Consider the following 25,561-nt stretch of genomic DNA (forward strand, 5'->3'; position numbering starts at 1 on the left):
GACTAATCTTGAATGTGCTGTGTTTTTTTTTAAGGAAAAACCCTCATTCCAAAAGCTAATCTATAGTGGAATGATTCCAACACTAGTGCCTAAGCAAAATTAGAAGCGTTACTTGAAATAATGTCTCGCTGAGTACTGTACAATCTCATCAAGACTTCATTACTTCTATGCTCCAGCACCACCTTACACTAAAAATTAAACACCATTTGCTCTCTTAATTGCTTGCATGTTTACTTGTGTGTGACGTGAACCAACACAGAGAAACACTGTTTTTACATTCTTCCTGCCAAACTGTGTAACAATAAGATATCTTACTTCCCAAACCTGCTAAACGTTTGTTCATTTGTTAAATTACGTAGTTTCTGCTGCAGATATTTACAACATCTTGCTAGCTCGCTTTCCCATCTAGTTTTGCATAATCAGCAAATGTAGGAATGTTACATTATCTTCATCCAAATAATTAATTGTAAATAACAAAATAACTCATGCCTAAAAGCTTGATAGCCTGAAAATGTTATTGCACATTTTGGTCCACATTGTCTGTACTGACCATGATGCTGATCTATGTTAATCCCACTTACCTAGGATTCCTCTATACCTTTATTACGTACCTGTCCAATTGTCTTTTAAATATTGTGAAGGTATTAGCCCCCCACAACTGGCAGCTCATTTAGATAATCATCACCCTTCATATGGGGAAGAACTTTAACTCTCAGATGTCCATAAATTTCAACCCTCTCAAATCTGGACTCCCCTGCACTGGGAGAAAGGTCTTGACTATCACTACAGCCCACCATTCTGGGCAACATCCGGATGACACAAGACACTGCTAATACTGGAATGTAGAACAAAAGAAAAACAAACTGTTGGAGGAACGCAACAGATTAAGCACCATCTAAGAGATGAGAGGAGTTGTCAAAGTTATTTGGTCAAGATCCTACATCATGATTGATGTAGTATGTAGTAAATGGTCAGCCCCTGAGAGGCACTGATGTACAGAGCAATCTCAGTGTATAAGTCCATAGCTCTCTGAAAGTGTCACGGAAGGAAGTTAGGATAGTGAAGAAGGCATACAGCATTTTTGTCGTCTTTGGTTAGAGTACTGAAAATAAAAATCATCTGTTGTGCAGCTATATAAAACATTGTTAATCTATATTTGGAGTATTGTTTGCAGTTCTGGTCACTGCATTACAGGAAGAATATGGAGGCTTTAGAAGTGGTGCAGAAGATATTCAGCAGGATATGCCTGAAGTTAGAGAGTTTTAGCTAAAGAAGCGATTGGAGCATTGGAGGATAAGGGGCAACCTGATCTAAGTGTATAAAATTATGAGAGGCGTTGACATTGTACATAATTAACATTCTTCTTCTTACAAAGCAAATTTTAAATACTGCATGGCACAACTTCAACATCAGAAAGGCAAATTTTAATTAAGGTCTATAATTCAGTTTAGTTTAAACAATGGTAGGTGTCAGCAGTGCACTGCCAGTAGCCCGTACGACATCATTGCATTTAGGCAGACATGTGAACGAGCAGAGAATTGAGAGATGTAGACTCATACAGGCATGTGTCCAGTTAAATTTGCATTGTATGCCAAAGGGTTTGTTCCTGTGATGTTCTTTTATACATATGTAGCGTGATACAGTTTGATTAACTATAAAAGCAGCTGTTTCCGACTCGTGGAGAAATTGGCTTACAGGCAGCTCTTAGGAACAAAACCCACCCTTGCATAACGCAGAGACTGCCTAAGTGTCCTGTTGGTATTTGAAATCCTTAAATGAATTATCTCTTATTTGTCTGGATTAAATTTTGTCTGCCAGCTCTCCACCCAGCTGATACATGACTCACTGTATTCTTGGACATATTTTTGGTATCTATGACCACCAACATACTAATCAGATCACCTACACTCACATCAAGTCATTGATGTATAGGATGACTAGACTTATTAAATGCAAGATATTTTGTATCTTTCAACATTTCCTGTGCTCTAGTAGGCATTATCAGTTAGTCAGTAGCTAGCATCCTGATAGAATATTATGCCCGGAGACCTGCTTCACGTAAGGTAATTGATGATCCTCGGTCACTTACCTGTGAACAGGACTCAGGATCATCAGTTTCCACATAACAATGGATGACTTCCAGCTCCATCTCACCATCACCTACTGACTGGTGTTCGTCTAATTCATCAGAAAGGTTGCTTGGCAGTCAGTATTTGATGAACAGATTAGAAAGATTGAACCCACTATTGCTGCTTCCTTCTGACTTCATCTCTCTTCCTGGCAACTATATGATAGTGAATCAATCTGTTCTTGAACCGTGACGCCCAAGATGAGTTTCTACAACCAAGACCACAACTTTTGCATTTGTGATCTTGCCATGCTCTGCTCCAGCCTCAATTCATCATTTGCTGAAGACCTTGATCATTTAACAGTTACTTCCATGCTTGGCTATTACAGTGTACTGTTGGCTATTCTCCATCATTCTACTCTCCTAAATCTGAAAAATTGAGAAAGATCGTATGTTCATGATCAGTCCTACCTTCACTCTAGTCATCCTCCTGTTCTTCATGTACTTATAGATTGCCTTGAGGTTTCCCAAATCCTACCCATTAAAGCCTTCTTATGTCCTCTTCTAGCTCTCTTATGTCTCTTCTTGAGCTTCCTAACTAATTTATAAAAAAAAAGCCCTGTTTGTCCTGAACCTTGGGTATGCTTCCTTCTTCCTCTTGACTGAATGTTCTGTCTCTCGTGTCAACCATTATTTCTTCATCATTTCCCTGCCTTAATAGGACCTTTCCAGAACTCTATGCAAGTGCTCACTAACAACCTCCACATTTCTGTTGTACTTCTCCCTGCAAACATCTGTTCCCAATTTATGCTCCCAAGGTCCTATGTAATTGCATCACAGTTAGCCCTCTCCCAATTAAATACTTTCCCATACCATCTGATCCTGCCCTTGACAAAGTCTATGCTAAAGGTCAGGATCGCCACTGAAACATCTCTGATACCTGATCAGGTTCATCACCTGGTACCAGATCCAGTATAGCCTCTCCTAGAGTTGGCCTGTCTGTCTAATGCATCAGGAATCCTTCCTGGACACTTAAATTCTGCCCTGGCTAAATGTCTTGCACTAAAAAGGTGCCATTCAGTATTAGTGAAATTGAAGTCACCCACAACAGCCTTGTTATTTTTGAACCTTTGCAAGATCTGTCGTGGCCTATATGGACTATAGAATACTTCCAATAGAGTGATTGCTTCCTTCCAGTTTCTGACTTTCACCCACACTGATTCAGTAGAGGATCCTTGTGTGATGTACTCCCTTCTTGCAGGTGTGATACTATCCCTGACTAGCAATTCCACTTTCCCATCTCGTTTGCCTTCTTCCCTTGCCCTTTTGAAACATCTATACCCTGGAACATTCAGCAGTCATTGTCACAGCCAAATCTTGGTACTGGCCATAACATCGTAGTTCCAAGTACTAATCCATGCTCTACATTAATCACCATTGTCCTGATACATCTCACGTTAAACATATTTCAACTCATCTAACTGACTGAGTGAGTTCAAATGTGCTGAATAAGAGAATGTAATGTAAGAATATAAATATAATCTTTATTAAATACAGTTGTTGTGTATCTGAATGTTCCACCTCCTGTATTTGAAATCTACACCCTTTTTTGATACCCTTGCCAAGGGGACAAGATTCTCACTGTCCACTTGATTTATGCTTTTATATACCTATTTAGAAAGTTGCCCATTCTGAGAGATGTCTGCACTTTTTGATGATTTTAATCATTTGTAGGTTTTAGTGTCAACGGCACTATTGCTGCAAGTCTGGAATTCGTGCTCTAACATCACTTATCTTTTAATATAAGCCATAAAATCTAATGAGTTGATTCTTGCTGCTTGGTCTCATTTTGTTTATATACACTGCAGTATAATGCCCCATATATTAAAGGAACTAAAACATTGTCATTATTGCTTTCTTCCAGATATGGGGGTCTGTTCTTTTAAATCACAAGTTTGAGGAAGGCAAGGATGGGTCCAGGGTCTATTAATGGGGAGAGCGAAGTGAAAGGGTATTGGCAGAGTTTCAGTAAAATATGCCTTGTAAAAATGATTGACAGCCAAGAATCTGTTAGTAAGTCCTTTAAAAAAATTGGACTTTTCTCTATGTTTACTTTTGAATTCATTGTAATTAATTCTACAGTGTGATCCTAACACTTTTATCTTCAAACTCTGTTGGTTCTTTAGATTTTGAAAGTACAAATCCAGCATACAATTTAGAGTGATGATGTGTCTTATGTTTCAGGCTGAAAAAAAGCACAAGAAATTCCAGGAGCTTGACAGATTTATGCACTACTATTCAAGATTTAAGAACCATGAGCATAGTTATAAGGTATCTCATAGAAAGAATATTTATCTCATTGCTGCTACCTTTTGAATCAAGTAAAAAATGGGTTATTTTTGTTTTATCTCCTGTACTAGTTAGAGCAACGTCTTTTGAAAACTGCCAAAGAAAAGATGGAACAATTAAGCAGAGCTCTAAAAGGTGGTAAGTGGAATAAATAAAATGATCAGCTTTCATAAAATGGCTGCATCCCTGAAATGACTATCTCTGACCTGGCTGCGTTTAATAAGCAAATTAGTGTAGTTTAGTCAGATTTTTGTAGCATATAGGACATTTGGCCTACTAAGCCTTTGTCAACTTTCAGAGATCTCACTTTTTCCTCTTAAGAAAGATCTTTCCAATTATAAATTCTGGTGACTCCATGATGGAATATACTTGCTTTAAAACATGGCACTGTAATTATACCCACCTATCAGTGATAAAGCTGTACTAAAGAAAAAAATCCTATGTGCTATCCCACTACTCTTCCGCATTTGAACTTGACATATGTCATAATGTCCAAGAATTGCTTAAACAAGTGCAATGTGTGTCCTTAATTTTGATTTGAGTCGTATCTCTGCAATATTTCCTTTAATTTTTCTCAACAATCTGTTAATGTAGGCAAAGATAACTGCAGTCTACTAATTTTAACTTCCTTCTGAAGAGATTGACAATCCTCTTCTGTAATTTTTTGCAGTTATAAACTGCTTGTAGGACCATGTATCTATTTTCTGTCTGTTTTGTATTTTGTGTTACAAGTTTATTATGGGTAATATGCCATGTGGGTTGGGGACTGGTAGAAGTAAATGAGTGTATTTACATATTCATGCTTTGTCTTTATTTCAGTTTAGTCTAGTTGAGAATTAGAGGCAACTGGGAATTATATTTTTTTGATCATTAAGATCAATAATTTTTCTATTATGCTAACTTTGCTCATTCTGATTACGCTAATTTAGTTTGACTGCTTAGTAACACTGATTTGAACGCTAAGATCACCGTATCGCTATTTTTACTCTTGTTAGTTTTTTTTATCACTACAAAGTTGATCGTCTTTGCTGGTTTCATAATAAAGGATAAAACATACTTCTTTCAGTTTGGAAATTTGTTATTTTGGAAGTGCATCATACAATGTTAACCCCCATACTTGGTCTCTGAGCAGTTTTGGTTTGTTTTCAAGTAACCACTACACTGCTGTTTCCTATGCTGATTCTGTTCATTTTTATGTAATCTTTATATTTATAAAATTCAAACAATGTTGTCTTATTTACTGCCTAGTAAATTCTCTGATCTGGGTGTGTTGGATTATTTATTACTATTGGTAAATAAATCTTAAATCAGAACTAACGGATGTATTCATATTCACACTTCACAAATGTAGTGATGTGAACATAGTGATGGCACAAGCTCTTTTATGGCTGCCTGTGCACCCTATAAAAGATGTAAGCTTGGAAAATCTTGCAGCCTACTACATTTTGGCGATTTAAAAAAAAATTACTTTAGTTGATTCGCTTTTTGCATGTTATGTCTCCATGAGAGAAACTGGATATATTGTACATTGTTTTATTTTAATAGTTGAAGGAGTCTCTCCTGATACAACTTTTATTGAAGAAGCGGTGCATGAGCTTTTGAAAACACGGCGTATCCTTAAGTGCTCCTACCCTTATGGATTTTTTCTGGAACCTAAAAGCACAAAGAAGGAAATATTTGAGCTTATGCAGGTATGTTTGCTGAGGTTAACTACTTTCAGTACTGACTATCTCAGTTTTGAAAGGCAGGAAATATACTTTAAAGTTATAAAAATGATAACACCAATTTACTTAATCTGCAGAGCAACGTATTACTACTTCATTAAACACTTCACGGCACAATGATCTTTGTTTGAATTAATAATGGTAATAAATATTTATTTCTCTTAGATGAGAGGGATACTTGAAGGTAGCTAGAGTCTTGCATTGTCTCATTGGTAGAATTCTCCCAGGTTGAACAACAAAAACACATTGCTGGAAATAGGTAGCAGATTGGGCTCCATGTATGGAGATGAATGCCCTCGTGGAGATGCATGTCTACTTCAGGAGAAATGTCACCTCTCCACCCACTCATAATCAAATTAATTTAAGCTCCTAATCAAATCCAGTTAATTGCACAACACCATATCCAGACTCGCCCTTTCCCTAGTGGGCTACTCTAAAAAGCCATGTAGTTGGTATTCTACAAATCTCTTTTCAGGATCTAGTGCCAACCTGATTTTCCCAGACCTTCTGCTTATTAAAGATCCCCATTACCACTGTATCATTCTTTCTTGCTATTTGTAGTTTGTATCGCACATCCTGGCTACGATTTGGGGACTTGTCCATAACACCCCTCAGTGTCTTTTTATCCTTTCTGTTTCTTAACTCTGCCCACAAGGATTCTACATCTTCTGATTTTATGTCACTTCTTGCTAAGGATTTGTTTTCATGGTTTACTAAAATAAAACAACCACTCTGTCCACCTGCCTTTCTCTTTGATGGATGTGTATTCTAAGGTATTTAGGTCCTAGTTGTGTTCTTCAAACCAAGTTCCCATTTTCTCAGTATTCTTTATTAACTTGTTTATGTTTTCAGTATCTGCACAGTTTGTCTTTTGTACATTGATTGCTTCTCAGATTTTGTGTAGATTTTCATTGGTTCTATTATATTTCTTTGTTCTACTGTAAATACCTGCAAGAAAATGGGACATGTATGTACTTTGATCATATATTTACTTTGAACTTTGAAGTTGATGCTGGCTTTTTTTAAACGTAGGATTAAAACACAACAGTAGTTTGCAATAAAAAAAATTGTTGCAGTCTTTTTTTATATTTATTGATGAGCTTCAGCAATTCTCAAGTGAATAGATTTAGGAGATCATTAGTTTTCAGCATTCAGTTAGCTTTATAATACTTTATTAGCACAATCTAATAAACACTTGCAGAACAACCAAACTTAGAAGTTAGATTGCCCTGTCTCATCTTTCAGAGGAAATGGGTAAAACTCATGGCTCTGGTATTAAAAACTGGAATATAGCAATAGCAAGAAAGGGTCTTAATTCAGGAAATTAAAGTACAATCAATTTAGCTGCAACATTACCTCACAGCCCTTGAACACAATCCTCAGCTAATCAAGTCACAACTAATGAATGAAAGTAAAATGGAGGGCTATGTGGAAGGGAAGGATTAGATTAATCTTAGAAAACATTAAAGGGCTGGTGCAACATCGTGGGCCAAGTGGACAGTACTGTGCTGAACAGTTCTATGTTCTACTCCTGTGGCTAGTAAGAGCTCAAAGATCATTGCTTCCCTCGCTCCCATAGTAACCTGGAGTATATACCATCCAGCCTGGGGACTTATCTATCCTAATGGGTTTCAAAAATTCCCACCACCCTCTTTCTTAACATCAGCGTATCAGTCTATTTTATCTGACTTCACATTCATCAAGGTGAAGCAAAGTATTCTTCAAGGATCTTCTGTAACTCCTCAGACTCTAGGCTCGTACTTCCTCTTATCCTTGATCAGTTCTACCCTCACTTCAGTCATACTACTGTTCTTCATGTATGTGTAGATTGCTTTGGGTTCTCCTTAATCTCCTTAATCATGTTCCCTAGTAGCTCTCTATTCTTAAGCTTTTTAGCGACCTTATAACTTTCAAGTCTGATCCTTACTTCCTATACTTACATATTGTGTCAGGAATCCTTCCTGCACACAACTAACAATTTCTGTATCATCTAAACCTTTTGCACTAAGGAGGTGCTAATCAATATTAGGGAAGTTGAAGTCACCCATGAAAATACCCTGTTATTTTTGCATCATTTCAAAATCTGCCTGCTGATCTGAACCTCAGTGTGTCTGTTGCTATGGGGGTGTGGGGAATACTCCCAACAGAGTGATTGCTCTCTTCCTGTTTCTGACTTCTACTTACAGAGACTCAGTAGTTGATCTCTCTACAATGTCCTCCCTTTATGCAGATGAGATATAACCCTGATTAGCAATGCCATTCCCCCACCTTTTACCTCCCTCCCTCCTTTTTAAACATCTGAACTTCAGAACACTCTGAAAGTCACTGCCATTGTGAAAGTCAAGACAGTGTAGTGGCCACAATGCCATAATTCCATGTCCTGACCTATGCACAAAGTTTTCCATGATTCCTGATACTTCCCGTATATTTCAACCCATATAACTGCTATTATTTCCTTTCCAATGTCTATCCTTCCTCAGTTTCTATACACACTATATCTACCTTTACACCAACTGCTCCTTCTTATGACCTATCACTCTGGTTCCCATCACCCCGCCAAACTAGATTAAACTCTCAACAGCTCTAGCAAACTTGGCTGCAAGGATATGAATGAATGATCTTTATTGTCATTATATGTAGATACAATGAAACCCTGTTTCATTGCTGAAGTTCAGTTGTAACGTATCCCTTTCGTACAGATCATACCTTCCCCAGAAGAGATCCCAATGGTCTACAAATCTGAAACACTGCCCTGAACACCAATTCTTCAGCCACACGTTCAACTGTCAAATTATCCTATTCTTGCCCTCACTAGCACGTGGCACAGGCAGCAATCCAGAGACTTCACCCTTGAGGACCTTCTTTTCAGCTTTCTACTTAGCACCCTATATTTCCTCTTTAAGATCTCCTTCCTTTTCCTACCTGTGTCTTTGCTACCAATATGTGCCTACAGAAGACCAACAATATGGTAGCTTATCGCTACCAAACAAGATTATTAAACAAATCCAGAACACATGATCTTGAACATAGATATCTACGGCAAATTACAGGCCCTTCAGCCCACAGTGTTGGGCTGACCATGTATCCTACTCTTGAAACTGCCTAGTATTTCCCTATCGCATAACACTCTATTTTTTCTAAGCTCCGTGTTCCATGAGCATAATATTAGATCATGGGTTGAAGATTGGTTAATAAATTCCTCATTCTAAGTGAAATTTGAAGTATAGAAACAAAGCATTTTTAACTAAGGACCATGTATTAAAGAATTGCACTTGGCTGATCTTACACGGTGATGCAATTTAAATGTCCTTTATTCAAACAGACAGACTTAGAGATGGTAACAGAGGACCTAGCTCAGAAAGTTAACCGACCTTACCTCCGCACTCCCCGTCATAAAATCATCCGAGCAGCATGTCTTGTTCAACAGAAAAGACAAGAGTTTCTGGCTTCTGTGGCTCGTGGAGTTGCCCCCGCAGACTCTCCTGAAGTACAAAGACGCAGGTACTACTTCAGTGATGCGTAACCTTTAGTTACTTCTATTGCTTTAAAGAAATATCTGATTAAACTGAATTAACAATTTAAAGATCAAACTATTTGGAATTGAGCTGTTTATTTCCTTTCCTCTGCTTCCTCACTTTTATATTTCCTTTACTAAAACACCCTTCCTCACTTTTAGATTTTGGCAACTATTTAGTGATGTTATTACCCATGTATTAAATTTAAAATGTTAAATCTGTTTTATCCCAAAATCTTGTCTTGAGGATTTCGAACTGGTGCACTATCCAATGTTCCTATCCATTGAAAATTTCCAAACAGCATTGTTTTCAGAATGCAAGTCAATATTTTTTTACTTTCCATTTCACTGATTTGAATGTGGGCAAATATTTGTGCTATTAATACAGAATATTAGCAGAAAGCACTTGTAAAAAATATGTTTAAGAGGAAAGGGAAAAGAACACCTACCACAGCCCCTTAGGTTTTTTGCGTTTAAAGTGCAGAGTAAACTAGTTTTTGTTTGATATTTGGATCTTAAATTCAGTAATTTCAATGGATAAATCTTGGGATGAACTTTAAAATAACTGCAATATTGAAAAAAAAATTTCTTTCACAGTATTAGCCCTAAAATGTCCTTTAAATAGTATATTTGCTCATAAATAGAATAATTTACTTGCTTACCTTAAACAAATTGCAGTTATTAGTATTTTAGTTAGAACACTACTACTATTGGCTACCGACATAAATCAGTTAACATTAAGTAATGATCACTATCATATTGACAGAATTTTGACTTGTTTGTTACAGTTTTGCTGGTGGAACCTGGGATTGGGAATATTTAGGTTTTGCATCACCTGAGGTAGGTATACCCTGTTTGCAGTTATATGATATAGCCCTTCAGTGCAGTTTCTAGGAGGACCTTATTTAAAGGAGCTATCCTGAATAGGTGATGATAGTAAAAGGTGCCAATAATTCTGCTGCTGACAATCCTTAATCTGAAAATGTTGAATTTTGTTTTGCTTTAATTCAAAAGAACACTTCTGTCTGTAACAGGACCTGGTATGGAGGCAGACACAGTGGTTAATTACATCTGTCTATCTCTGTGCCCAACCCTGGGAGACCACATAGACCAGGTGCCAACCTTTAATGGCTGTGCTATTCTTAAAATAATTTTTTTACTTTTTATTTCTTTATGCAATACGGCCTGCAGGTATGGAGGACGGGACATAGAAGGCCTGCAGGTAAGGGTTTTAATAATTTGCATTTAAAAGCCTGTTTAGGCTGCAATTATTGTGCAGGACAGCTCCTTTAAATTCTTCTGTTCTAATCATTGACTATCAACATGTTGCAACTGCTGGAGACTACCACAATTATTGATAAGTGCCAACTAAACCACCATCAGTTAATGTTAGTTATTCTAGATTCATTCAGATTAAATTTAGAGAATCATTTTTCTGATCCTCCAATTATATATTTGGGATTGTAGATTTTTCACAGGAGCAATTCCTGGTTGTGCATTGAATATGGACTCATTTATATGAAAATTATAAGGTGTGCAAGCAATGTTACAATAGATTAGTAAACCAAAATGCCCAAGTTTAAAACATTGGATACAGAATCCTTTCTATGTAATCCTATATCTACTTAACCATCAATGAAAAGCAGTCACTTGGGTTTTTTTGGCACTCCTGTTAGAATTTGATTTTACAAATTTGCATTGAATGGTACTTGCTGAGTGTTCATCAGTTATTGAAGCTGGTTTCTAATCAAATGTAAACTATTAGCAGTCAATGAAAATATTGCACCATTCTGTTTTGGCTGTTCAATTTTTATTATTTCATCCTGTTGCCATTTCATTTGTTCATTAGAATTTTTGAAACATTTTCTTTCAATTTGTGTTCTTTGGTCTGAACAACAACTGAACCTCTTGACCATGTCTGCATGCTTTTATGCGTTGTGTTGCTGCCACATGATTAAATGATTAGATATTTGCATTAACAAGCAGGTGTGTAGGTGTACCTAATAAAGTGGCCACTGAGTGTATTTGAGTTACACTCGGACCCTGCATAGCTCTGATTCATTACAGTGAGGTCATTCAATTCTTTATTGAAATGTTTTAATTTTAAAAATGACAAAAATCCATTCTACAGAACATTTAAAACTTCTCAAGAGCAGCCTCTATTACAGTAAACATTTAATCATAGAATGAAAGCACTTTATATATGCTCTGAGCCACATACAGCCAATCACTTATTAGTTCACGTTCTGCCTCCTCCACATGTGTAAATGTTCTTGCTTCCTCGGCAATTTATGACATTTCTTTCACCCATAATGTCTGGAAAACGGCCTGCAACTTACAGTGAGGGTAGTATATCTAAGATGTCTAGGAAAAGTATTAGCATGGATGAGAAACTACAAGTGATACGGCTTTAGGAAGCTGGTGAGTGTCAGGTTGATGTTGACGCCTCTTTGAACTTGGCTACATCGACAATTATAAAACATGCAGACAAGATAAAAACTTCTACAACAACAACCTCAAAATTATCATCAAAGAAGGTGACTCATTCAAGGAGCTATTTGCTTGAAAAAATGGAAAATAGACTAAATATATGGATGGATGTCCAAACAACGAGACATGCCCCTAAGGCACCTGATAATGGAAAACTCAAGAAGCATCCAATCAGATTCAGTAAGGCATTTGATAAAAGTTCCCCATGCAAGGCTCATTCAGAAAGTAATGAGGCATGGGATCCAAGGAGGCCTTGCATTGTGGATCCAGAATTGGCTTTCCTACAGAAGGCAAAGGATGGTTGTAGGAAGTTCATATTTTGCATGGAGGGTGGTGACCAGTAGTGTTCCACAGGGATCTGTTCTTGGACCCATCCTCTTTGTGATTTTTGTAAAATGACATGGATGAGTAAGTAGAAGGGTGGGTTAGTAAGTTTGCTGATGACACAAAAGTTGGGGGTGTTGTGGATAGTCTGGAGAGTTGTCAGAGGTTACAGCGCGACATCAATAGGATGCAGAACTGAGCTGAGAAGTGGCAGATGGACAGATGAGTGTGAGTGGTTTGTTTCAGAAGGTCAACTTTGAAGACAGAATATAATATTAATGGTAAGACTCTTAGCAGTGTGGAGGATCAGCTAGATCTTGGGGTTCATGTCCATGGAACACTCAAAGCTGCTGCACAGGTTGACAGTGTTGTTAAGAAAGCATACAGTGCATTGACCTTATCAACTGTGGGTTTGAGTTTAAGAGCCCTGAGGTAATGTTAAAGCAATATAAGACTAGACCCCACTTGGAGTACTGTGTTAATTTCTGGTCACTACTACAGGAAGGATGTGGACGCTACAGAGAGAGTGCAGAGGAGATTTACAAGGATGTGGTCTAGATTGGAGAGCATGCCTTATGAGAAGAGGTTGAGTGAACTTGGCTTTTTCTCCTTGGACTGAGACTGAGGATGATAGAGGTGTATCAGATGATGAGAGGAATTGATCACGTGGATAGCCGGAGGCTTTTTCCCAGGGCTGAAATGACTAACATGAGGGGGCATAGTTTTAAAGTGTTTGGAAGTAGCTGTAAGGGAGATTCAGAAGTAAGCTTATCACACAGAGTAGTGGGAGCATGGAAGGCACTGCCAGCAAAGGTGGTAGAGGCAGATGCAATAGGATCTTTGAAGAGACTCATGGATAGGTACATGAAGTGTAGATAAATAGAGGGCTATGTGCTAGGGAAATTATAGGCAGTTTCTAGAGCAGGTTACATGGTCGGCACAACATTGTGGGCCGAAGGGCCTGTAATGTGCTGGAGATTTCTATGTTCTAAGAAGAAGATACGTCAGTAATATTCACAGCCGGCAGAGGTTGGTTTGATAGATTTAAACAGCACAGTAACCTCCATAGCATACGTACCCCTGGTGAAGTGACTAGTGCAGACAGCAAAAGCCTTAATAATGAAGAGCTTCGAGAACTGGCAGAGCGACACATCCTGGGTGAATCTGAGGACACAGATGGAGATGAGAAAGCACCAGCAAGAAACCTCACCACAAAATTCCTCAGCAGTAGCATCACCACGATCACACAAATCATAGATCAGATCATCGATAATGACCCTGACCAGGAGCAAAGCAGTAAGGCAAAGAGCAGTGTTCCTGGTATGATTTCCTGCTACCGAGAACTGCTTCACGAGAGGAAACTTAGGAAAAGGCAGTCAAATCTCAACGTCTACGTGAAGAAGAAGCCAAAGTTAGAGGAGGACCCACAGCCTAGTCCCTCCCCTAAGACGTAACCACCATCTGCTTCCTTCTGCTGCTGCTCCGTGAATTACTGTGTTTGCATTAGATAATACGTCATATATCTCGGGTTGGATTTTTTTTCAGGCACGCATGTCCATTTACATAATGTTATAATGATCCTGCACAGTGTTGATTTACATAGCACTCCACCTCCAAGGAATGCATCCTCAGCGTTAAGCGGGGTCTGAGTGTGTTGGAAGCCAGGTGTAATGTTAATGCTCATTTTTGCATAGTATATGCACATGCATTTCAATCCTTTTGATCACTCTGTTGAAGTAACAAGACAATAACTGAATTTTTAAATCATTTTGTTTTATTTTTTGCTTCTTACCGATTATTTGTTAAATGGATAAAAGCATACTTCACCATGGAAATGAGGCACAGTCGATTTCAATGTATTTTGGGAGTTTGTATTCTCATATATTACTCTAAAATCAATGCACTTCTTAAACTGCTCGTAATACCATAATTGCTTTATGGTTTGTTTCATTACGTAAGTTCATATGAATTCCAAACATCAAAAAAACAGCAAAATGAACCTGAAATTAAGTAAATATACACATCCATTCTAGTTACCTATACCTGATTAACACAAGTGCGTATGACTAATTGACATATAAAACTAATTTTTCTAATAATAAAGCAAAATTTATGGAGTACTTAACCATAAATACTTGAAAGTCAAAGGTTCATGGTGTTTACTGTGCTAATTGATTACAGGAGTAGTGTTGGGATTTCATAATAGAATGATGTCTTTTCAATGAAAGGAAAGAAAATGAAGGGCCCTCACAAACCGTTCCCTTCACCTACAATCTCTCACACCACCTAACTCTTCAAAAAAAAAAGCACACGTTATCTCTTAGTCACAAAATGTTTGTGTACCCATTAGCTAAATTCAGAATCCACCTCAGCTATGTTGCTGAATGCTGAAAAATGTCTATTGACATTAAATTACCCAGTGTAACACAGTCGGAATGAGTATAGTCTCTCAGGAATAGTATAGCGCCCGTTAAGGGTTATATTATTCCCCACTGATATGGAGCACTTCTTCATAAAAATGTAGAATATTTGCTTTTGTCAGTAATCAGATAATTCCGATCTTAGCCAATTTCTAGTTTTGTAAACTTTGTCTATAATCTGAAGATAAAGCACATTTGGAGTTTGGGTAAAATATTTGAACCAGAACATTCAGATATGGTTTGGTCATGATTTTGAAATTAGTTATTTTGCTTTTCGTGGTTTTTTAAAAATTTATTTAAAAACAGAAGCAAAATTTGAGGAACACTGCTATATAATTGGTAGATTGAAACATTAAAGTTTCTCCCCATAGACTTGTGAAGTGGAATGAAGTGGTATTTACTAGATGGACAGAAAAATAGACGCAACTCTTTTTATTTAAAAAAAAGCGCAAAGCTGCTTTACTACTAATGCAATCTTTCTGTTGCTGGTTGTATTTAGGAATATGCTGAATTTCAGTACAGAAGACGGCACAGGCGACGGCGAGATATGCATAGCCTTCGGAGTAACACACCAGATCCTGAAGATCCCAGTGATAATACAATAGGTAACACTGTTAATGCAAGCAAAAATTTCCTGGTTTGTTTTTATATGTGGAGCCTACTAAATTTTGCATGTCAAATATTTTTATCTAATTCAATAGCACAGTCATTTTCAAAGTTCACATTGAAGTAACTGTGCTGCTACACTAGAAGCGATGCATTGAATTGGTACCTAGCTCTGGTCTGGACATAAGCAGTGGGGTTACAAATTTCACTGACTGTGAAGTTCCCAATTAATTTGACTCGTCTTGACTGACTTCTTGATAAATCTCTAACATATTTAGAATAGAAAGTAAGGGAAATATAAATTATACATTTCAAGTTGACATTTCTGATGTGAATCATAAGCATTTTTCGTCACCTTCTGTTTGAGATGTTTGTGTGATAATACAGTACTGTTCAAAAGGTACATTTAAAAAATTCTATAATGCAAAGATGCTTTCAAAAATAATCATTTGAAAAGTTTCTAAATATTAAAAGAATTACTATAAACAGCACTAAACAGTAAGAAACTAAATCAAATCAACATTTGGTGTGACCACCCTTTGTCTTTAAAACTGCATTAATACTTTTAGGTACAGTGTTCTGCAATTTTATAAGAAAATCAGCTGGTAGGTTGTTCCAAGCAGACTTTGGCTGTCTCACTTGCTTCTGACTCTCCAGGTAATCCCAAGCAGTCTCAGTGATATCAAGATGAGGAAGGATTCTGTGGAGGCCATGCCATCTGAAAACATATAAAAAGTCTAGGGAGGGTTCTAAGACTTTTGGACAGTACTGTAGTTCTGCCTTAACAATTGCTTTTATTACCACTAATTTCAGCAACAATTCTCTTTTATTCTAAGGCTACCAGTCGATTTAGGATGATACAAATTTAACTGGCCCAATTATTTCTGAAGTTGCCATTTAGCACACTGGTAGTGAACTTTTAGACCAAAGTTGTAAATCTAAAGCTACTTGTGTTAGAAGTTGCTTCTCCATAAAACCACAGAATAAAACCTTAAAATGAATAGATAAATTTAAAACACAACTCTGCATCAATCTCTTGTCCACATTACTTTGTGTCATTGCAACAGCAATTGCAAAATGACTTGAGCTTGCTATCTGAAATTTGGTAGTTGTATACATAGGATGGTTTCTAGAATGCAAAGGTTTTTAAGGCAGTATCTTAAGTTGCAAAGGAAGGAACTTTTCTTTGGAAAAATTCTAGATTTTCATCTCTTGTGACAAACTCCATATTCCTCTTGGAATTGCCCCTGAATAATGTAATTTTTGTGCAATTGGACTGATTATAGTTTAAAAAGCGACAGTTGTGCTAACTCCTCACAAGTAATGACTGGATTTTAGATCCTCTGAGATGCTGATGCCAAATAACTTGAAGCTGCGCGCTCTTTGCACCGTTGACCCCCCCCACCATGGTCCAATTGAGGGTGAGGGTGATTGACTTGGATGTTTTTGTTGTGATCGCAAGACCCTGTTAGATGTTGGTAACATGGATAACCGCAAGTCACTGGTTCATTGACGAGACCCACAGCAGAGAAGCTGCACGGCCACGTTGTTTGCACGGATCAGGCCCTCATGCCTCAGTGCCGCCTATCGCAGACACCTGGCAAGGAAATGCCAGAGCTGGTTGTGTGCCACTGGATTCTGTGCTGTGTTGGGGGCTGGCTGCTCCCATCAGTGCTGCTCTCCAGTGTTCGCTTGATGGAAGACGATCTGGATTGCATTCATGCATTCATCTGTGGTTGCATTTGTGCAAGATAAGGATCTGTGGCAGGCTTGTTCTTGCAGAAACGTAACTCCAGGGCTACATTCATGAACCATCAATCCACAGGCCATGCCACTTGGGCTATATTATTATTTTCTTTTTTTTTTGAAACTGTATGTTTTTTGCTATCATAATTATATGTGTCTGTGTGACTGTTGGTACTGTGTATTGTAGCTTGGCCCCGGAGAAACACTGTTTCATTTGCCTGTATTCGTGTGTATGATTGTATGACAGTTGAACTTGAACTTGAAAACTGAGATTATGAGCGCCCGTGGAACCTTGCCTGTGAGAATGTTATAACATAGTTTGAAATATGAGATTCTATTCAATTTAGGAAATGCTAACAATAGTAAAGAGAGTCTTTAATTTTTTTTACATTTTCAACACTTATTTTAATTTATTAAATACAGTATCCCTTTCCTGGGTGTCCTATTGAGACCAGTTTTGAGGTTAATTTAATTGTCTTGCATTAATAGTTGAAAGTCATGACCATGAATTGAGATTAAAGCACTGGCTGCCCTGCTCCTAATCTACTGGACGTGGTGTGCAATTTTTAACAATTTATGTTTTAACCAAGAAAAGTATTCAGTTATTTTGTATACTAAGCAATCACTTTGATAACTGTTTTGACGATACCTATAAATGTCATTCTGACTTGATAATATCCAACCTCTTAATTTAAAACATAAAATAAGAGAAAATCTGCAGATGCTGGAAATCCGAGCAACACACACAAAATGCTGGAGGAACTCAGCCAGGCAGTATTGGAGTATAAAAGTTGCATTATTTGCTGTTATATTGGAGTATAAAAGTTGCATTATTTGCTGTGTAACCAAAACTATGTAGTCAGCTTTGAAACTTGCTATTTGCTATGCATATACCCAATTGAATGTAGAAGGCAATGGTGCGCTAATAAGAGGAAGCTAAGAGATGTAGATTATGTAGTCTGAGTTTGCTATTTGCAGTGCATGTACCCAATTTAGTAGGAGAATGAAATCTTAAGAATGTGGAAGACAATCCTGTGTTAATGAGAGGTAGCTAAGGGATGTAGATTAGAACATGATTAAGTCAATGGGTAGAAACAATAGTGGCGGATGTACTTGTGATCAGCAACTGTAGACCAATTGGATATGCTAATGCAACTAAACCAGGAGATTGCTATAAAACATGCTATGTACAAGGATCGGTGGGCAATCAGTGACTAGCTCACTGACTGTCACAGCTTTGATTTGCAAATTAAAGTTTAATACTTCTTGAAGAATCTTCTGCGTCTCCTGGTCGTTTGTGGGGCACGAGAAACCACGACAAAATTGGCGACCACGGCAGGACTGGAAAGAGATCCGCAGAAAGGAATTGGCAGATTGGGGATGCTTCCCAGTCCTTTAGGGACCCCCACAAGGCTAACAGAATAAAGGGTGCACCCAAACAAAAGGTAAGCGCTTTTTGCGACAATTTGGACTAAGAATTCTGTTGGTTTTGGGGAGGTCTTGGAGTCTCAGAAGTGTGGAACCACTGCCGAAGGGTCTCTCTGGTCCAAAGAATCTGGCAGAATTGGGGGTTAACAGGAGGCTCAGAGGATTGATCAAGAACACTGCAGTGAGGGTAAGTACAAATAAGTTAATAAGAAGTTAAGAAAAATTCCACGTGGTGTTGTTAAATCTCTGTGGATACCACTTCGTATAAGACGAAGGTCTGAACGGGCAGGGAAAGGGAAAATAGAGAAAATCCTCGTGGATACCGCCTTAAGAGATAAGGGTCTGAATAGACGAGGTGCAAAGAGCAATTTCTGTGGATACTGCTCTGAATAGAGGTCTGAACAGAATAGGAAACAAGGGGACAGTCCAATATGTAGTTTAAAGCGCTGGTAGATTAACGATAGACTAGACATAGAATTAGAGTAAATAATATTATCCAGTAAACCAACTGTGAATCTCTGAAATATCTTAAAAAGAGAGAATAACATGACAGGTAAAGGAACGGCAGTAGAGATTCTGAGCAAGAAATTCCCGATAAATAAATATGAGATCACAAAAACTTTAGAAAAATGGGAAAAGAGAACCAAAAACCTGTTCACAAAATGGCCAAGAGAAGAAACATTTGATGTAAGCTTGTGCGAAGAAATGGAGGCACTAATTAAACATTGCAAACCAAAAGATAAATCTAAGAAAAGAGGGCAAAAAAGAGAACGAGAAATGGAAGTGCTAAAACTCTTCAGAACGGAGGGAGAAAGGCTGAGGAGGACAGGTAGAATATTGATTACAAGCGAGTAAGACACTAAGGTGCTGGAGAAACAGCCTGTTAGAGAGAGAGGAAGGTACAGTGAGAAGCTGGCTTCAGCTCCGTACCCGGATGTGAAAGAAACAGTAAAGCCCCCTCCCTATAATGAGGAAGGAACCCCTGAGCCGTGCCCCCTGCTGACGGGAACAGTAAACATGCAGGGAGAAGTACAAGTTTGGGATAATGAGGAGGAAAAAAAGACAATACGAGAAGGAAAAAGCAGCGATATGGAAGGAGATACAGGCAGAAAGGATAAAGGTGGAACAGGCAAAGAGAAATGGAAGAAGAGATTGAACGGATGAAATACTTGAGAGGAAAAGGAGTATGAGGCGTATCGGTTATACTATAGAAATAAACAGACTAGTAAAGAAAGTGGCTCATCAGGGCAGGAAGAGATGAGGCATTCAAGAAGAAGTGGAAAAAAGATAGGAGATGAGAGCCTTGGAGAAACACAAGAGAGAAGGGAATCAAGCATGAGTAAGGATCATGAGTAATGACCCTGCCACAGGTGTACAGACACGGACAGGAAGAAAGAGAAGGTGACTCATTGGAGGAGCAAGAGTTAAGTGGAGAGAGAGAGGATGCGAGAATTTGTGGGGAAGAGGTACGAGGCAGAAGCCTAGAAGAGCAGAAGGGGGTGGTAGGGAAGCAACTTGCAGAAGTAGAGAGAGAGCTAGATAAGTTACTGAGAGGGGATTGCCAGAGGAGATGCGGAAAATACTCCAGCGGCCAACCAAGTATTGAATCAAGACTGAAAGGAAGGACTCCAAAGGGAGACCGAGGGAAGAAGAGGACCCCGGGGATATTTGCGTGGGAGGCAGTAAAGACATACCCTGAGACAGATGGGGAGGCAGGTGAGGAGGAGAGCCAGGGCAGGTGGGAAGAAGGAGGAAGCATAATGCTGTTGTTAGTTAAAGGATCAGGACAAGTGCAGTATATCCCTTGGGGATCCCAGGACCTAGAAGGGCTGAAAAACACTCTGCCCAATCTACATGAAGGGAGCAGGGAAATGGATTAGAGCCTTTGAAGAAGAAACGGTGGGACGATTATTGGCTATGGGAGATTTGAAGGCACTATTGATAAGGTTGATGGGAACCTCCAAATTTAACGAACTAATGGAAATGGCTGGCATAGTAAACTCGAACGACCCGAGAACTGATGGAGACGGGTTTGACAGAGTGAGGCAGAGGGTATGGCAGGCCCTCAGGAAGCTTTATCCATCCAAAGTGGACCCCAAAGCCTTAAAGGGGGATCCACTGGGAGACACTGAAAACCCAGCAGCCTACATAGAAAACCAGTTGAAAAGGTGGAGACTGGAGACTGAGCAAGAGGTGGAAAATAGCTTATTTATCACCACACTGTTCCGACGTAGCATTTTGGATGCAATGCCTCCGCAAGTAAAATCCAAACTGGAGGAAATGGTTGGGCTGACGTCAATGACCCCACAAGAATTTAGAGACCACGTAGTCCATGCGGTTGAGAAGTACCGGAAAGACAAACAAAGGTTGGCTGAGCAGCAGGAAGAGGTGCAAAGAAAGTTAATACAAATGCAGCTCGAAGAACTCAAAAAGAAGGAAAAAGAGAAAAGCAAAAAGATGCTGCCAGGAACCACCGGTCCGCGTACAGCCATCGAACTGGATGAAGCACCGCTATATGGAGGAACTGATCATACTGTAAGACAACGGCTGGAAAATCACATGCCAATAATCGTCTTTGGAGGACCATTCCCACAAATGCCCTATCAGGAACAGACTAAATTCAAACAGCCCAGACAGGACTGGAAGTCCCAGGGAGGGGGACAGAGGAGCTATGGGCAGAGGGGACCAGTGAGGAAACAGGGCGAAAGAGAGGTAGAGAGATTGTGCTGGGGATGTAATCAGCCAGGTCACATGAGAAGAGATTGTCTGTTTACACCATGGCCTGTCACACACCAGCAGGAACCGATAAGGAGGGAACTAAAGTTTAGCCAAGGACCAGCCCCCACAGGCCCAAGCGGACCTGTGAACCCCTATGTGAGGTATTAGGGGTGCCCTGAGAACTTGAGTGGGAAGGGACATTACCCAATGATAACAAGGGAGGCAGATGAGGAACCCATTGTTCAGGTTATGTTAGAAGGGCAAATGACACCAATGATGATAGATACTGGAGCCACATACACGTGTACAGCCACAGTATGCCCTTCACCTTCCCATGTCAGGAAAGTTTATTAAGACGGTAGGGTTCTCGGGGAAAACACAGTTGACACAGTGCACAGCTCCAGTGCGGTTCAGAATGGGAAATAAAGGAATTGTTTTGCCGGTGCTAATATTTAAAGAAACTCCGATTAGAGATGCCTTATTGAAACTGGAATTAAAATTAGAATGCACCAGAAATAGGTTGAGTGTGGAAAGAGCAGGGGCTCAATTGATAGTGCGAGAAGACAAGAAGGCTAATGTCTTTTGGATAGGAGACATCGCAGATCAGATTCAGGAAACCTGGGAAAAATGGAAAAAGGGTGTCCAGGGTGGTAATGCCCAAATCTGAGCTACATTGTACAGTGATTTTTGCCGAGACTCAGAACAGGGAGTTAGAGGAGAGATAACACCTGGAGGCATGTACCCAACAGCACCTGGAAGGGGAGGCTGTGATAATTGGAAAACAAGGGGCAGCTTTACAAGTTAAGTGGAAAACCTTTTTAGAAAAATGGTACAAGATACCGGAGGCTGCACCCCACGTAACATTGTTGGTAAATCAGTCTAAAGACTTAGGACCCTTAGTTAAGAGTGCTGAAACCCTAACAGTGTGGAGGAAAATCACGCCAGAGGTGTGGATATCAGAAGACAACAATTGCATTAAAATAATGGTAAGTGTAGATGGTAGGGACAGTGAGAGAGGTCGAAATAACTCCCCAACCACATCTGCCCTTGCTGGGAAAGGAAAGAGGCCAGCAGAAAGATAGAAGGTTAGATGAGTTGCCGTCTATTCTGTGGTCACAGCATGACACGGACGTAGGGAAAATAAAAACAGCTAATCCGGTGGAAATAAGGCTGAAAAGGGGAGCAATTCCACACAGGAGATCACAATACCCTCCCAAGACCAGAAGCAGAAGAGGGAATAGCATCAACACTGCAGGGGTTGCTTGATAGGAGTGCTTAAAAGAACCAACAGTCCATGCAATACCCCGTTGCTGCCGGTCTTAAAAGCAGATAAATCTAAGTGTAGATTGGTGCATGATTTGCGAGCGGTAAATGATGTGGTAGAGGACTGGCCAGCGGTAGTCCCCAACCCACACACACTTTTGACTAATGTTCCACCAGAAGCAAGTTACTTTTCAGTGATTGATTTGTGTTCGGCGTTCTTCAGCATTCCTCTGGCCGACCAGTGTCAGTATCTGCATTTACTTACAGAGGTGCTCAGTATACCTATACCAGAATGCCGCAAGGATTTAAACATTCACCACACATTTTTAATCAGGTGTTGAAGGCAGACCTAGAGGGCATGCCATTGGAAAGTGCATTGTTACAGTATGTGGATGACCTGTTGATTTGCTCCCACAGCGAGGAACAGTGTGAGCAGGACACTGTAACTCTGTTAGAGAAGCTGGTGCACGGAGGACATAAGTTATCCAAAAAGAAACTGCAATTTTGCACGCAGCAAGTGGAATACTTAGGCAGGGTAATATCCAAGGGAGTGAAGGTGATAGCACCAGATCAGATTGAGGCAATAACTAAGGCCCCAAAACCCCAGACTGGAGGGTAGATGATGACGTTTTTGGGAATGGCAGGGTACAGCTCAGATTGGATAGGAGAATATGCTGAGATTGTGGCACCTTTGAGAAAGATAATGAAAGAAGCAGGAGATACAAATTTGAAGAGCAGCTTACAGTGAAATGGAGAGGCAGAGATAGCTTTCAATACTATTAAGCAGGAATTGCAGTCAGCACCAGCATTTGCCTGACTACGAGAAGGTTTTTCATTTGTATGTATCCAACTGACAGGAGGGTTATGTCACAGCGGTTCTAACACAGGAGACAGGCACAGGAAAAGCAAAGCAGCCGATAGCATAGTACAGTACGAGACTAGATGAGGTGGCTCAGGGGTATCCACCCTGTTATCAGGGATTGGCGGCGCTGTACTATGCATATGGAAAGGCATCATCTGTAACCCTGGGCTATCCTGTGACTCTGTACACACACCACAAAGTAGCAGAATTGCTGGAAAGAGGGAAATTTGTGCTGACGTCAGCCAGGATAGCAGCGTATCAGATGCTATTGACATTTCCAGACATAACTATACAGAGATGCACTACCAGTAATATAGTTGATTTTGTCTCTTTGGACTATGAAGGAGAACCCCATGATTGTGTAGGGAAGACGATGGCATTTGCCAAATTGAGAGCAGATTTACGGTCAGAACCACTAGAGGATGCAGATAAAAAGGTTCTGTTCGTAGATGGCTCTTGTTACAGGGACTATGATGGAAATCATGCAGGGTTCTCAGTAGTGCAACAGGATCAGTTGAGCTATAAGATTATTAGGATGGAGTCCTGTCCCCAACCGTGTTCCGCCCAACTAGCGGAAATCAAAGCCCTGACAGCTGCGTGTTAAATGATGGAAGGTGAGAAAGTAGACATCTATACTGATTCGGCATATGCCCATGGAGTATGCCATTTGTTCGGGGCAGTGTGGAAGCAGAGAGGTTTTAAAAAGAGTAATGGAGATCCCATACAACATTGTCAGCAAATTCTAGACTTAATAAAAGCCATAATGAAACCTAGAGCATTGGCTATAATAAAATGCTAGGGACATAAAAAGGGAAATGATGTAATAACAAAGGGAAATCAAGCTGCGGACGAGGCAGCTAGAAAAGCGTCTGGATGTACATCAGCTGTCATTGCCCCCCAGGTAAGCCTAACTCCAGAACCTGAGGTAGAGGACCTGATTGAAATACAAGGTAAAGCAACTCTGGCAGAACAGACAATGTGGAGACGAAGGGGGGCCAAGCAGAACCCAGAAGGCTTGTGGAGCACGGAAGACGGTTTGTTGGTAGCGCCCACCCCTCTACTGACGATTCTGATTTCAGAAGCGCATGGGATTGACCATTGTGCGAGGGGGGGGGGAAGTGATAAAGAAAATAAAGAAGGATGGTTTTTGCTCACCTTATTTACAAGCTTCAGTGGACTTTGTCTTGTCACAGTGCGAGGTACGCGCACAGAATAATATTCGGAAGGGAATTACAACCCCAATAGGTCACATTCCTGTACCTGAAGGACCATTTAAACATCTAGAGATCGATTATGTAGATACGATAAAGACAGTGAGAGGGAAAAGCTACATGCTGGTAGTAATTGATCGATGTAGCAGATGGGTGGAGGCAGTACCTTCAAGAGATCAAGGGGCAAAGACAGAGGTAAAATTTCTGACAAATGAAGTGATCCCAAAGTTTGGAATGCCTACAGAAGTTAGCTCAGACAATGGTTCGGCTTTTATCCAGAAAGTGGTCAAATTGGTACTACAAGTGCTGAGGATAAAGCAAAGATTTGGATGTGTATACCACTCTCAGTCGCAGGGCATGGTAGAGAGAATTAATGGAACCCTGAAAGCATTGGACTGGCTGTTGGCAGAAAAAGGAGGAGTTTGTGTGATGTTTGGAGAGAAGTGCTGTACTTTTATACCAAATAACACTAGTCCAGAAGGATCGTTTACTAAGGCAATGTATAAGTTGAAAAGTCTAAGAAAGGAAGTTAAACAGAATGCAGGGTCCGGACATCAGTTATTTGACTGGTTAGAAAGTAGACTCGGCGGATGGGGAGCACGGCTGACTAAAATAGCAATAACTGTCAGTATTGTATTGTTCAGTTGTGCGCTTGGGCTGTACTGTTTTCTTCCTTGTCTCAAGTCTCTTGTAGTGCGTGCTGCAACCAAACAATTTCCGATGTTTGTGGCAATTACTGAAGCAAGCTTAGTGGAGAAAGAAATACCAAAAATGTATCGTTACAGTCTACAACACCTGCAGGATGAACTGCAAAACGACGGTATGGGAGTAGATTGTA

The 25,561-nt window shown here is 39.6% G+C and overlaps 1 protein-coding gene across 3 annotated transcripts in view; it reads left to right on the forward strand.

Moving 5' to 3' along the window:
* Nucleotides 1–25,561, forward strand: part of ankib1a (ankyrin repeat and IBR domain containing 1a) — a 106,014-nt gene that overhangs the window by 71,493 nt on the left and 8,960 nt on the right. For 2 of the 3 annotated variants that reach the window (XM_059972291.1, XM_059972288.1), the window contains exons 14-19: nucleotides 4,313–4,399; nucleotides 4,489–4,555; nucleotides 5,963–6,108; nucleotides 9,464–9,642; nucleotides 10,444–10,495; nucleotides 15,389–15,494. In XM_059972291.1, the coding sequence (XP_059828274.1) occupies nucleotides 4,313–4,399; nucleotides 4,489–4,555; nucleotides 5,963–6,108; nucleotides 9,464–9,642; nucleotides 10,444–10,495; nucleotides 15,389–15,494 (637 nt within the window). Of the gene's footprint in view, nucleotides 1–4,312; nucleotides 4,400–4,488; nucleotides 4,556–5,962; nucleotides 6,109–9,463; nucleotides 9,643–10,443; nucleotides 10,496–10,846; nucleotides 10,878–15,388; nucleotides 15,495–25,561 lie in introns of all 3 variants that reach the window. The other variant, XM_059972289.1, reaches the window with a different exon arrangement.

The sequence above is a fragment of the Hypanus sabinus genome, chromosome 6 (assembly GCF_030144855.1).
Source record: "Hypanus sabinus isolate sHypSab1 chromosome 6, sHypSab1.hap1, whole genome shotgun sequence".
NCBI classification, from domain to species: Eukaryota; Metazoa; Chordata; class Chondrichthyes; order Myliobatiformes; family Dasyatidae; genus Hypanus; species Hypanus sabinus.